The sequence below is a fragment of the Acinonyx jubatus genome, chromosome A1 (assembly GCF_027475565.1).
Source record: "Acinonyx jubatus isolate Ajub_Pintada_27869175 chromosome A1, VMU_Ajub_asm_v1.0, whole genome shotgun sequence".
In the NCBI taxonomy this organism is placed as follows: domain Eukaryota; kingdom Metazoa; phylum Chordata; class Mammalia; order Carnivora; family Felidae; genus Acinonyx; species Acinonyx jubatus.
In genome coordinates, this window is record NC_069380.1 from 88,831,859 (window position 1) to 88,846,122 (window position 14,264).

At 58.5% G+C, this 14,264-nt stretch overlaps 1 protein-coding gene across 6 annotated transcripts in view; it reads left to right on the plus strand.

Annotated features, from left to right (window-relative positions):
• The window catches only part of FLT4 (fms related receptor tyrosine kinase 4), a 43,425-nt gene that overhangs the window by 11,425 nt on the left and 17,736 nt on the right, over nt 1-14,264 (plus strand). For 5 of the 6 annotated variants that reach the window (XM_027076957.2, XM_027076958.2, XM_053219247.1 and 2 more), the window contains exons 2-15: nt 3,609-3,705; nt 4,300-4,544; nt 4,741-4,853; nt 4,972-5,134; nt 5,351-5,490; nt 5,800-5,968; nt 6,247-6,364; nt 8,964-9,118; nt 9,284-9,446; nt 10,856-10,982; nt 12,055-12,163; nt 13,147-13,509; nt 13,791-13,937; nt 14,040-14,171. In XM_027076957.2, the coding sequence (XP_026932758.2) occupies nt 3,609-3,705; nt 4,300-4,544; nt 4,741-4,853; nt 4,972-5,134; nt 5,351-5,490; nt 5,800-5,968; nt 6,247-6,364; nt 8,964-9,118; nt 9,284-9,446; nt 10,856-10,982; nt 12,055-12,163; nt 13,147-13,509; nt 13,791-13,937; nt 14,040-14,171 (2,241 nt within the window). The remainder of the gene's footprint in view (nt 1-3,608; nt 3,706-4,299; nt 4,545-4,740; nt 4,854-4,971; nt 5,135-5,350; nt 5,491-5,799; nt 5,969-6,246; nt 6,365-8,963; nt 9,119-9,283; nt 9,447-10,855; nt 10,983-12,054; nt 12,164-13,146; nt 13,510-13,790; nt 13,938-14,039; nt 14,172-14,264) is intronic. The other variant, XM_053219237.1, reaches the window with a different exon arrangement.

Below are 14,264 nucleotides of genomic sequence, written 5' to 3' on the forward strand. Positions count from 1 at the left end.
CATGAGGACCAGATCCAGGGTGTGCCCAGGAAGTGAGTGGCTGAGAGGAGGAGGAAGGACAGTAGGGATGAAGACCTCAAAGGCCAGGATGCTGGTGAGTCATCCACATGGATTCTGAAGTCATGGGGAATGGTGTGAGTTGTGGTTGCAGGAGCTGGAAAGCTAGGAGCAGAGAATGAAGGGAAGTCACCACGACAGCAGCTGATGACAGCTTTAGTGGGGAGTAGGTGGTACCATAAGAGAACAGAGGTGACCACAAGGAGTCCTTCATTGCCAGGTATGTGCAGTGGAGAGCAGTACTGTCCCAATGAGAGGGGTGGCTTCAGAAAGTCAGATTTCAGTTAAGGTTGAGGATGGTGAGGTCTACAGCAAAGTCTGCTGAGCATGCAGAGCCTGGTGGAAGTGAGTGAAGACAGGGGCACTGGAGACAAAGGAGAGGCTTGCACAGATGATAAAAGGGTTGGCAAGGAAAATGGATGGTCTGTCTGTTCAGTACAGTGATATGGATGCTTCCTTTGGTGGTACGGTGCCCTCTATGGAGGAAGATCCTACAGGCCTCATTCCCCATCCATCAATGCACTCCAACATCCACCTTTCCACCCACAATCTACCCACCCATCGACTCATCTACCCCCCAATCTACTCATCTACTCCCATCTACCTATCCACCCATATCCACCCATCCACCCTCCATTCACCAACCCTCTCGTCCATTCATCCTCCCACAGTCCACCCATCCATTCCACATCCACCCATCAACCCCCACCCATTCATCCACCCATCCACTCCTATCCACCCATCCACCCATCCACCCACAATCCACCCACCCATCTACCCATCTACCTCTCAACCATGCCCCATTCACCAATCCACCCTCCATCCATCAATCCACCCACCACTCATTCATCATTCCATCCATCCACTATCCATCTACCCACCATCAATCCATCCAACTATTCAGCCACCCATCCACCCTCCCATCTATCCACCCACACCCATCCATTTATTCACCTGATCATTCATCATCCATCTTACCATTCTTGAATCAATCCCCTCAATCTTCGGTGTACATCTCCTCTGAACTGAGCCTAGGAAGATCAATAAAATACAGCTTCTCTTCAGATGTGACCAGAAAACCACAAATCAGTCTGATAAACGTTCTAACAGCAGGAGCCCAGGAGGCAGAAGCTGCCTGAGTAATGATGATTGCCCCACCATAGGGAAGGGACATGTGAACTAGGCCCTGAAGAGGGGGCTCTGCAGAAGGGAAGGAAGTACAAATGTCCAGGGTGAAAAGACAGGTGAAAGCAAAGACTTCAGGATATGAAAAGCCCGGCCCTTTGCGACAATGGTGAGCACTCTGTGCCTCTCAGAGATGTGTCAGGAGATGAAGCTGGAGAGAAGGGCACTGGGCAGAAAGTCCTGGCATGCCCCTACTTTATCTTAGAAGCAAAAGCTTGCTGCCAAAGAAGCTGGGCTGACATCTGCCACAGCTCCTAGCCAGGGGTGCCAGGGGTGTGCCCTGGATGTGTACCCCAGAAAATGGGACCCTGGGGGTCCCAAGGCAATGCTGCAGGCCTCACCACAGGGCATGCGCAAGCCTGGGGCAGGTGAGTGCTGGCTACCATACTTCTCCTCTGGTGCCCACACACCAGCCTCAGGCCTCACCCCTAACTGATCCACTGGGAGGGCCCATCCTTTCTTCCCTCACAGGTCCAAACCCAAGCCCACTGACCTCCCTCTACTGTAGCTCAGAGGCCAGCCATCTGCTTGGTGTGGCTTTATTCACTTTCCACTACCTGGAAAATCCCATTTCTCCTTCAACACCCACCTCTCCTGGGATTTCTTCCTAGCCCCTAACCACCTGAGGGGAGGCTCCCTTCTGCAGGACACCCTCTTCCCACACCAGCCCTGGAGGTGTGCAATGGGGGCTGGTGTGCAGGGAGTGCTAACACTTGCCCTGGGGAGGGTGGAACTGGTGGCAGAGCCCACTGGTCTGAGTGTCAGGAGGGGGTACACCTTCAGGCTAAGGAGGGACTTTGCAGTGGTCAAAGTGGCCAGACCGGGAGTTGCTTTCTGAGAGCAATGGTGCAGTCCAACTGGAGGTCCTCAGTTTCCCTGTCAGTACAATGAGACTAGATGCTCAGTAAGGGCCTTCTGCTTCTGCCCCACTGTGGTGTGGTGCCTAGAAGGTTTTGGCCAACAGGAGGCACGGAAGGGAAGGGGAGAGCCAGGCTCTGGCTAGTGGCCTTCTTGTCCACATGAGGCTTAAATGAAATCTGAGTGTACAGAGTGTGCTGTCCTACACCCTAGGGTGGGTCGGGGGTCAAGGGTTCAGGGTGGTGTAGAGCCAACTATAGTGGGGGTCCTCTAGGATCTGCATCCCACAATAAGCTGCCAGGGCGGGACACCTGGTATCAGGGAGGTGGGCAGGGAAGGACAGAGGAGCTGGACCTGTGGGTCAGTAGTGAGCTGTGCCCCTCAGAAGGACAGGGACATGGGACACGGTGGGTTGGGGGGAGGGGGGACAGGACACAGCCCTGGGCCTCCAGCCACGCAGTCCTCTCTTCCTGTTGTCTCACGATGGTCCTGGCAGGATGCATCTGCCAGAGTTCCAGGTCCAGACCTCCCCCAAGGCCTGTTCCCACCCCTACCGGGATCTCACACACACACTCACACACGCCCATGGGCATGCACACATGGACATGTCAGACACACACATACACATCCACACACAAAGCCACACACACCACTTACACACCAGCCTCACAAACACGCAGATCCACGCCCCAGATACACACACACACACAGACCCACACCTATGGGCATGTGCACACATAGGCACATGCTGTCCTGCTGAAAGGAGAATGGGGGCAAGAAGCTGCATGAGCAGCAGGGCAGCAGGAGCGTTTTCAAAGCAGAGTTATTTGTGTGTTTGGGGTCAAGCCCTGTGGGAAGGATGGAGGAATGAGGCAAGGGGTGTGGGGGGATGCTGGGGCAGCCAGAGGGGGCTGCGAGGGTGGACAGAAGCAGATAGAGCCAAGGACATAGGAGGCAAACTCCATGGGACCTGGGAGAGGGTGAGGTCATGGGCAGAGTTTGCAGCAGGGGCAGTGGAGGCCCTTGGTTCTGGGCATTTGGGAAGGGTCTACACTGTGCATGTAAGGACCCCCTTACAAGCAGTGGCTGTGTGTCTGGGGTTTAGGAGGGAAAGCCCTTCATATAGTCATGTGGGGGTCACCATGCCAAGGTGACACACTCCAGGCCTCCCCCAATTTAGAGTAAGGCCTGTGGTCTCTCCCATCAACTTCATGTCGGCAGCCCAGCTTATGTGAGCTTATGGGGCCAGAGACTGGGATTCAGTCAGATCACAGCTCACTGGGGGCTGGGCCCAGTCTGTTGCCAGGGACAAGGGCAAGGGGCAGCCTGAGGTAGAGATCCCTGGTTGTCTTGGGGCCTGGAAGGTGCTGCCCGGGGCCAAGAGCTGAGGCAGCCCTGCCGTAGAGAGGGGTATGCTCTTGTGGGCAGGGAAGGCCCATCAGTCCCAGACTGACATCACCATGTGAACTCATGATCCAGCGCCATACTAACCCTGTCTCCCACCCCAGGTCTGGCAAGTGGCTACTCCATGACCCCCCCAACCCTAAACATCACGGAAGAGACATACATCATTGACTCCAGTGACAGCCTATCGATCTCTTGCAGGTACTCATACCTCAGCCAAGGGATCAGGGGCCCGGGTCCCTCCTACAGAAGGCCAAGGCAGGAGATGGTAGAGGAGAACCTGGAAGGCAGTCCCTCCCAAGGGCAAAGGGACCTCAAGGCTTCGTGGGGCTCCCTGGTTGCCTGGGTGTGGGTTCCTGGAGGCATAGACCATCCCCTGCCCTGCAGACATGCTACATCTGCTCCCACCACAGATCGATTACCCTGCACCCACCCTTGGGTCACTCCTCACTGACCCCAGGCCACTTCATGCCCCAAGTTACCCTGCATGGACCCCAGGTTCCCTACACCCACCCCCAGCCACCCTCCATTGGCTCCAGGCCTCCTATCCTCCCTGCAGCCCTAGGAATGACTTGCAGGCTTCTTTGCAAGCCAGCCTGCAATATGTGGGCCCAGGAGCCATGCAAAGGCCCCCAGGGCCTTGAGGAGCACCCTGCCCCGGGCTGGGTCCATGGGCTGTTCCAACGTCGGGGTGAGACAAGCTATAGGCAAGGCTTGACTTCTGGGAAGGCTCCGCAGGGATTGTGCCCTAGAGTTGCAGCAGGAACCCCCTTGTCCTTTCGTGTCCTCTGTCAGGGGACAGCACCCCCTCGAGTGGGCTTGGCCAGGGGCTCACGAGACACCAGCCACGGGGGAGAAGGACAGTGAGGACACAGGGGTTGTTCGAGACTGCGAGGGCACGGACACCAGGCCCTACTGCAAGGTGCTGCTGCTGCCCGAGGCCCACGCCAACAACACGGGCAGCTACCGTTGCTACTACAAGTACATCAAAGCCCGCATAGAGGGTACCACCGCGGCCAGCACCTATGTGTTCGTGAGAGGTGAGGGCACCCAGAGCAGCTGGCCCCGCGGCTGCCCAGGAGGCACGGGCAGGGTGCTGGATCCTGGAGAGGCATCCAGCAGCTGCACCCCCAGCCCCAACCTGCGCACCCTTTGGGCGCCACCCAGGGCCCCTTGCCTGGGTAGAAAACCCCTAAGCCCTGCCTTCCCCGCCCACAACCTGCCCCCTCTCCTCAGACTTGGAGCAGCCGTTCATCAACAAGCCAGACACGCTTCTAGTCAACAGGAAGGATTCCATGTGGGTGCCCTGCCTGGTGTCCATCCCTGGCCTCAACGTCACGCTGCGATCGGTACAGCCCCCATCCCCAACCCCACCCCAGGATCTGGCCCTCCTGTCTCTGTCACTGGAAAAAGAGTTCCCCGGTCTGGCCAGGAGGAAGTGAGCTGACAGCCACCATGTCTCTGCAGCAAAACTCAGCACTGCGGCCTGATGGGCAGGAGGTGGTGTGGGACGACCGCCGGGGTATGCGGGTGCCCACACCACTGCTGCGCGACGCCCTGTACCTGCAGTGTGAGACCACCTGGGGTGGCCAGGCCTTCCTGTCCAACCCGTTCCTTGTGCACATCACAGGTAGGGGCTGCCCTGCGCTGCAGGTCCTCCTCCTGCCCCACCTGGGAACCCCTGCCCATGTCCTGGGGGGACTGCAGGAAGAGGATGGGGGATCCCCCAATTCCTGCTAATGGGGCTATAGGTGCCACAGCTGGTCTCATCGGGCACCCTGTGCCCTACACCCTGTATGTGCCATCCTGTGAAGGGTGTGGGGGTCACTGTGCATGTCTCCACCAGGCAACGAGCTCTATGACATCCAGCTGTTCCCCAAGAAGTCGCTGGAGCTGCTGGTTGGGGAGAAGCTGGTCCTGAACTGCACTGTGTGGGCCGAGTTCAACTCGGGTGTCACCTTTGACTGGGACTATCCAGGGAAGCAGGTGAAGCCAGCAGCCCGGCCAGGGCCATACTGGAACCATCCCCCGGAGTCCCCATTCACTGCCCACACTGTCCCCAGGAGTGTCCATCACTGCCCACCCCCACCCTGGCCTGGTGCACACTGGCCTCTGAATAGAGGGTCCTGCCCCAAGAGCCCCTGTCTGATAGCAAAGTTTTCCTACCCCAAGGAAAACTCTGGGTCTGGGTCCAAGGCTTCCAGAGTCCCTGCTAGGCTGGGGTATGTGCCTTTGGTGCTCAGTTCTGCCAGAACCCACCTGCTCTGACCCTGGGCTTCCCCTGGGCGTGGGCAGGCAGAGCGGGGTAAGTGGGTGCCAGAGCGGCGCTCCCAGCAGACTCACACAGAGCTCTCCAGCATCCTGACCATCCACAACGTCAGCCAGCATGACCTGGGCCCGTATGTGTGTGAGGCCAACAACGGCATCCAGCGATTCCGAGAGAGCACTGAGGTCATTGTGCATGGTATGGCGTGGGGCTGAGTCGGGTGTCAGTCATCAAGCCTGAGGAACAAGGGTCCATGTGCAGTGTGGGTGGAGGTCAGAGGTCAGGGTGCACCTGAGCAGTGTAGAGTCCAGCCAGAGGGAAGGGAGGGTAATGAGTGGACCCCAGAGGGCAGGGCGAGCCCCAGTCTGCAGGCATCTGTCCTCTGGGGGGTGCCAGACCACAGCTGGGAGTCCCTGGGCAGGGCTGGGTCAGTGACTCCAGGCCCCGGCTTTACACTGATGCCTCCTATCTGGCAGAAAAGCCCTTCATCAGCGTCGAGTGGCTCAAGGGTCCTGTCCTGGAGGCCACCGCAGGAGATGAGTTGGTGAAGCTGCCTGTGAAGCTAGCAGCGTACCCCCCGCCGGAGTTCCAATGGTACCAGCCCTGGCCCCTGCCTCTTGCTACCCACCAGGTCCAACAAGGCGGGAAGGGCAGCATCCTCCCCATCAAGGGTCTGTGCCCTGAGACCCCTATGGGGACTCTCCTCTGAAGACACTCTAAGGAACATGCACCTAAGACAATATTTAAGCCAGAGGGAAAGTTATCTCTGGTTGCTTCTAAGCTACGAAAGCTTGCAAACACCAGCCTCCTGTTATCAGTGGGTGTGGTGGGCACAATGTAGGGCTTTATCCAACTGATTCCTGCAACTGCTCAGTGTCCCTGAGGGCCCTGCCAGCTGAAGGATGTCACAGAGCTTGGGCCTGCCCTACAGCAGTGGCTTTGGGTTTCTTAGGCCTCCCTCTGAACAGGTTACCACCGCCAGGACCCTCCTATCCATGAGTTCAGAGATGCCACACAGTTTCCACAGACTGTTGTAGGGCCAGGCTCTGGGCTGGGCCTGAGCTGTGTGGCAGAAAGCAAGAGTTTCCAGGAGGCCCACAGACTCCAGAGCCCCAGCTCTGGTCTGTGACCCGAGAAGGCCTCCCCTTCAGGATGTATTAAGGGTCAGTGAGGGGGAGGGTCCCTCAGTGGTGGCTCTGCCCTTGCTATGTGCTCCCAGAGAGCTCCCTAGGAGCTCAGGTTGTCACAGCATCCCCCTCCACACACACACCATTGGGTCATCTGAGCAATCAGTGCAGTCCAACCCTGGGATGTCACACTCTAGCCTGACCCCCATTGTACACATGGAAACAGAGGTGGGGGAAGGGGAAGGGCATTCCTACCTGAGCACTAAGCCTCCTGGGAGAACTCTGCTTCATCCTTTCCCAGCTGGCCAGAGAAACCCTGCCCTTCCCAGACCAGGGCACCTCCCTCCAGGCAGGATCACCTTTTCTGAAAGCCTGGAGCTGGGCAAGCAGGGGCCCCAGACATTCTCAGCTGGGATGTCACTGTGCTGGCTGTCCCAGGCTGGAAGCAGGCTTCTCCTGGGAGGGCCTCAGGATGCTGTGGGCCTGGGCCTTGTATAACCCTACCTCTAAGGCCATAGGCTTTGTGGTCCATTAGCAGTACCTGGTAGAGGACAGGGTCTTAAAAGGCACTGATGCAGCCTGGAGCCTCCCTTACATATCAGCCTCCTGGAGATACCTGGGGCTCTGTCCCCTGCTCTCCAAGGCCAGCAAGACTGACCCATCCAGGGTCTGGCCCAGACCTGGGGCTCAGGCAGCTGGCTGCCTCTCATCATTCCCACTACATCTAGTTTTTCTCCTCTCACCTGACCAACACCTGCCTCTAAGAAGTGCTCAGCTGGGCCCATTGTCCATTGAGACACCTGCCCCCAGGCACAGTAGCCACCACAGCCCCACAAGGGTCTACTCTTCTAGGCTGTCATGTGATGGCTATGAGTAAGTGAATGGATAGAGATCTAGTGGACAGACAGGCTGACCCTCAGCTCCTGAAGCACCCTTTGTGTCCAGCACAGTGCTGACACCACAGGCTGTAACTCAGTTCAACCTCATGACCCCTGCAAAAAAGTGCATTTTGTTTCCCCGGTTTTCAGATGATGACATTGGGGGCTTGGGGCCATGAAGGGGGTTGCCGAAGATCACAGACACAGCAGGAGGCAGACTCAGAATTTTGCACCAGAGCCTGGCAGGCCACATGGCCTCAGGTCTGCCCTGCCCTGTCCTGCTGTGTGACCCTGGATGACTCATGCTCCTCCCCTACATCCCCCCTCACTGTTGGTCTCTGACCAAGGGTGTGCCTCTCCCGCACCACTCTGGCTGAATACCAGGGGAAGCCACCTGCGTGAGGGAGGACCATTTCCAGGTAGAGTGTGGGTTGCAGAGGCAGCTGCCAGCAGCACTCCCAGGTCAGGCCTGGGGAGGAACCACATCTATTTGCATATACACTGAACACCGATGTGTATTTCTCTAAGTGTAGGGACATAGCAGTAAAGGGGACAGTGTGAGGAGAAGCAGGCAGGGAGAAGCAGGGCAGAGGGCAGGAGCTGGTTCATAGGACAGTAGGCAAAGTTTTGTCTAATAAGTATTTGAATGTAGGAGAGAGGGAGCCATACAGGTGTCTAGGGGACCGAGCATCCAAGCAAGGAGAAGGACAGCAAATACAAAGGCCCCAGGTGGGAGTGTGGGGGCAGCAAGAAGACCCAGCATCTGAAAAGCTCCAGGAAGGGCAGAGCTGGGGTCAGAGTGAGGCAGAGCCCCCATGCGTAAGGGTCTGGTCTGTGCTACTGGAGGACTGCACTTCCGGTCGTTCCCAGTACATACCATTGAAGTCTGTGAGAGACAGTGTGGCCTGGAGACCATCCCCATAGCCTCCAGGTCACCTGCTCTCCATGCAGAGTCAGCAGCTGCCCCAGCCTGAAGCCCTGCCGCCCTTCCCAGCAGCCTCCTGGTCTGGTCCAGGAGGGGTCTCTCACTCCAGCCTGGCCCGTCAGGACTCTGGCACCAGCCTCTTCCTGCCTCCCCTGACAGTCTACTGCAGTTATCCTGTAGGGGCCTGGCTGTGGCAGGTAAGGGATGCTAGGACAGGGCAGGCGTTGGTCCACGTGAGCCCCTGAACTCCCTTCTCGGGCCAGGTACAAGGACAGAAAGTCAGTGTCCGGGCGCCATAGTCCGCATGCCCTGGTGCTCAAGGAGGTGACGGAGGCCAGTGCAGGCATCTACACCCTCACCCTGTGGAACTCTGCGGCCGGCCTGCGGTGCAACATCAGCCTGGAGCTGGTGGTGAACGGTACAGGGGCGGGACGGGAGAAGGGACGGTGCAGGGTGGGCTTCCTAGAACAAGACAGGGGACTCTGCTGTCCCTGGGTGGACTCTACAGGAAGGGGCACATCTTGAGTAGAGAATGGTGGGCACGGCAGGGGCCTGCTGACCAGCTGTCTGCTTGTGTCCCCAGTGCCCCCCCACATCCACGAGAAGGAGGCCTCCTCCCCCAGCACCTACTCCCGCCACAGCCGCCCGGCCCTCACCTGCACTGCCTATGGGGTGCCCCCTCCTCTCAGCGTCCAGTGGCACTGGAGGCCATGGACCCCCTGCAAGACCTTCACCCAGCGCAGCCTGTGAGTGTGGCTCCAGCCTGTCCTTCCCTGCTTCCCAGCCCCATCCTCAACCTCGGCTGGGTCCCCCACTCACGGCCCGCACTCCTCCCCAGAGTCCTGCTCTAAACTCGAACCCTACCGCCATTCCCTGACCTTACCTCACCTGAGCAAGGCTCAGAGCCTCCTTAGTATCCATCAGGCTGGGCTGCACATGGGATGGTGCAGCTGCCACCCACCGCCTTGAAATGAAAGCCCCCAAGACACATAACTGCATCATCCAGGAGGACAAAGGGAACTGGGCACCAAGTGGGCAGATGTGAGCTAGTTTTATGAGACTTGTATTGAGCACTGGGGCACACCAATCATGCCCAGTTAACTTTTTCTGAGCAGTGTTCATGATGACCCCTTATAGAGGAAGAAACTGAGGATCAGAGAAGGGCCCTGACTTTCCCAAGGTCACGGCTGTAAGCAGCAGAGCCTGCCCGCCCGACTGAGGAGCCATGCGCCCCTACACGGGAGCTGGGTACCAGGAGGACAGACAGACCAAGGAGTTTGCTGAGAGCAGGGACAAATTGGACAAGCAGGGGATGGGAGAAGAGGGTGCCAAGGTAGCCAGCGGTCTGGAAGGCACTAGGGAGCAGTGAAGGGCACGGAGTGGGGGGGCTCACAGGTCACATTTGCCATTGAGCAAGAGATCCTTGTGGGCAGGGTGGAAGGGCACAGGCTGGGGAAGGATGGAGGCTGGGAACCCAAGGAAGTGACAGGACCATCACTATAGCGACAGGACCATCAATGGTGGAGGCTCGGTAGGGGTGGCCGGCTGCATCCAAGGCTCATAAGAGATTCTTCTAGACCACGAGGCCCTTCCAAATTTGCTTCCCTCTGATGCTTCTACCTTTTTGCTCTAGGCCAACTGACAGAACCCTAGGGTCCCACTCTGCTCTGCTGGGGGTAGACAAGAGCCTCCCTTGGGACCCCAGACCCATATCCCAACAAGGGACTAAAGGTGCTGGGGTCACACCCAGCCCAGGGAGGGGCCACAGCTCTGGAAGGAGGAAGGGGCTTCTTAGAACAAAAGTGTTGACTCTGCTGCCCCTGGGAGATCTAGGAATGGGATGCAGGAAGGGACACATCTTGAGTAGGGGGTGGTGGGCACAGCAGGATAGAGGGGGCCATGAGGCCACAGGTATGTGCTGCTCCGCAGGCAGCAGGCCTCGGCCTTTGGGGAAGGCTGTGTCTGGCAGCCTTCACAGGATAGGTTGTTACGGGACCATAAGCATAAAGAGTGGAAGATAGTGTTCCAGAAACAAAGCCCCAATCCCCACACGTGTGAGCAGATGACCCTGAGTATGACAAAGTCTCGACCCCCACCCTCTGTGGGGCCTTCCCTGCCCATATCCTGACCTGACCTGGCCCCCTCTTGCTCCCAGAAGCCGGCGGCAGCAGAGAGACCACATGCCACAGTGCCGTGACTGGAGAGAGGTGACCACACAGGATGCGGTGAACCCCATTGAAAGTCTGGACACCTGGACCGAATTTGTAGAGGGGAAGAATAAGGTATGCGTCAGCCATGCCACTGATAGGGGAGGAGAAGGCAGGCAGAGAGGAGCCCTCTCCTGGCCTCCTCCATTTCCCCTAGGCCTGCCGAGCTCTGACAGTTGGTGGTCTTTCTGCAGTGTCTCTGGGCTTCAGCTCCCCTTCCTGCACGTGGATCGGGGTGGGGGGGGGGACTTCCAGCTTCTTCCTAGACAGAGAAGCTTAGATTCAAGGCAGCCCTTCCAGGCCCTGGGCCCCAGCCACCCACAGGCTCCAAGGCTAGGAGGGTTAGGCCTGGAGTCAGCTAGGTCTCCACCGAAGGCAACTGAGCCTCTGGCCCAGCCTGGGGGCAATGCCTAGAAGAGGCCAGGCGGGGGAAGGGACTGAACAAAGGCACCCACTTCCTACGGTCACTTCCTGTTTTCCTACACACCTCCAGAGCCTCTTCCTGTTCCAGGCCTGGCCAGGAAGTGCCCAGCTTGGAATGGGGGGTGGTGGTGTTTGGATGGTAGGCAGGGCCTATGGCCCTCTCCTCCCCCAGCCTCCAAGCTTCCTATTCCCCAGGCCAGAGTCCTTCAGGCCAGTCCTATTCCAGACCTGGGACCCATTCCCTCCCCTTGCCACCATCCAGGGCCCAGAGAGAGGTGCTGTGAGCAGCCCTGGGGTGAATGTGACACATCGCAAGGGTCCCACACAGTGACCAGCTGCTGGCCTTGCTCCACACCATGAATCCTAGCCCTGGCTTGGACCGCCCCAGTGCTAGACTGGGTCTGTCCCCTCCTCCTCAACATGGCCACAGCCTCAGCCTATCTACACCCAGAGGTCTCTGTAGCCCTGCCTAATGCTGCCCTCTGACCTCAGCCACAGCTGATGCTGTTCATAGCTTCGTCCTTGACTTTTCCAGAGAGCCACTTCTGCTGTGCAAAGGCTTCACCTTCTGCTCCCCACCTGGTCCTGTCTCTGAGCTTGGTCCCCTCCAGCTCCAGGCCTCAGTGATCCCCACTACTGTGCTGGGCACAGCTGCCTCCTTGCAGAAAGGGAGGAAGGTCAGGGTGGGATGAACTTGGGCAGGAAATGCTTGTGTTCTGCTTAGACGGTGAGCAAGCTGGTGATCCAGGATGCCAACGTGTCTGCCATGTACAAGTGCATGGTCTTCAACAAAGTGGGCCAGGACGAGCGGCTCATCTACTTCTACGTGACCAGTGAGTGACTTGCACAGGCCTGGGTGGAGTCAGGAACCAGCGGGCACAGGAGGAAGGAGAGAAGGCCTGGAAGAGGATAAGGAGCCCAAGTTGGGCCCATTGAGTTTCTGATGATGTCAGGCACCCGGGAGAGACATCAGGGGCCCAGTGGGCCCCTGGGTCTGGGTGGGAGGGATAGATTTGGAGGTCATCAGCATATGAACTGGGGTGCCGGTCCACTGGGATGGAGTGGCACCCTTTGCCCCCAACCCTGGTGGCACCTCCCCACTGGTGCTCCTCCCACCCCCTTCCCACACTGCAGCTGACTCACATGTACATGTTTCCTGGGGGAAAAAGATGTGTAGTTTCCTCAGATTTTCAGATGTTTTAGTGCCCCAGTTATGCTCAGAAGCCTATTAAAAGACAGTCACTGTGCCCAGGCATGTAGATAAGGGCACCTCGAAGAGAGATGGGGCCAGAGAGGACACCCTGCGGGAGGGAGGGGGGAGAGGAGCCCACAGGAGCCTGACAAGGAGTGTGACCAAGGGACAAAAGGAAATCAGGAGTGAGGCATCGCCACAAGCTAATGAAACAATGAGATTGTTTCAAGGAGGGGATAGTGGTGGAGTGTGATCAGCAGCGAGGGAGGATGGGACAGGACGGCACCAAGCGTGCAGACAAGGACCCCACTGATGGTCCGGGCTCCCAGGAGCAGTAGGGACAGCAGTGGGGCTGGGGTTTATCCAATAGAGAGCTAGAATGATGACAGGCAGGAAATGGTGGGGCTGACTTCAGGGAGCCAGTCCCACTGGTCAGTGTTAGGGAGAAGGGGCATGAAGGGGGCTCTCCCTGGTGGTGCACCCGGCCCAAATACACGTGATGCACCCTCTTTGTCGAGAGCTGAGTCCAAAGAGAGCTGGGAAAGGGAGAGCGAGCACCGGGACAGGCAGGTAGGTGCGCCAACTCTGGGTGCAGTGTCACAGAGGTTCCTCCTCCCTCCCCAGACATCCCTGACGGCTTCAGCATAGTATCCGAGCCATCCGAAGAACCCCTAGAGGGCCAAGACGTGCGCCTGAGCTGCCGGGCGGACAACTACACCTACGAGAATCTGCGTTGGTACCGCCTCAACCTGTCCACGCTGCACGATGCGCACGGGAACCCACTGCTGCTCGACTGCAAGAACGTGCACCTCTTCGCTACGCCGCTGGCAGCCAGCCTGGAAGAGGCGGAGCCAGGGGCGCGCCACGCCACACTCAGCCTGACCATCCCCCGCGTGGCTCCAGAGCACGAAGGCGACTACGTATGCGAGGTGCAAGACCGTCGCAGCCACGACAAGCACTGCCACAAGAAGTACCTGTCAGTGCAGGGTGAGGCGGGCAAGGCTGCAGGAGAGGGCTGGCGGTGTTTCCCCAAGAGCCTTTCTCCCCTCCCAGAACGCGCCTGAGCCGCCACTGAGGTTCCTCCTCCCCACCCCACCCCCCTGCTGTGGAGGTCCACAGCCCTCCCACTCTGCGCTCAAACCCGATCCTTCCTTGAGCTTCGCACAATCCGTCCCCACTCTCTGCTCCCAGCCCTGCGAGACCCTTTCCCGGAATGCCCTGAGGCTTTCTGCAGCGTCACTTAGCTCGCTCTCGACCCCCACCCTCAGCCCTGGAAGCCCCGCGGCTCACACAGAACTTGACCGATCTCCTGGTGAATGTGAGCGACTCTCTGGAGATGCGGTGCCCTGTGGCAGGGGCACACGTGCCCAGCATCTTGTGGTACAAAGACGAGAGGCTACTGGAGGAAGAGTCCGGTAAGCGGTGGATCCAGGCGAAGGGCAGGGTGCAGAGAGAGGCTATCCAGGTCAAGGGCCCAGACCCAAAATGAACTCGAACCTCCACCCCACCCCATACAGGAATCTACCTGGCAGACTCCAACCAGAAACTGAGCATACAGCGCGTGCGTGAGGAAGACGCGGGACGCTATCTGTGCAGCGTGTGCAACGCCAAGGGCTGCGTCAATTCCTCCGCCAGCGTGGCCGTGGAAGGTCCAACCTCCCCATTGCACCCTCCCGCCCACCTGCCACCCGCACTTGACGCCTTCTCATAGTCACCTCCCTCAAGTTGTGCCCGCCAGTCAG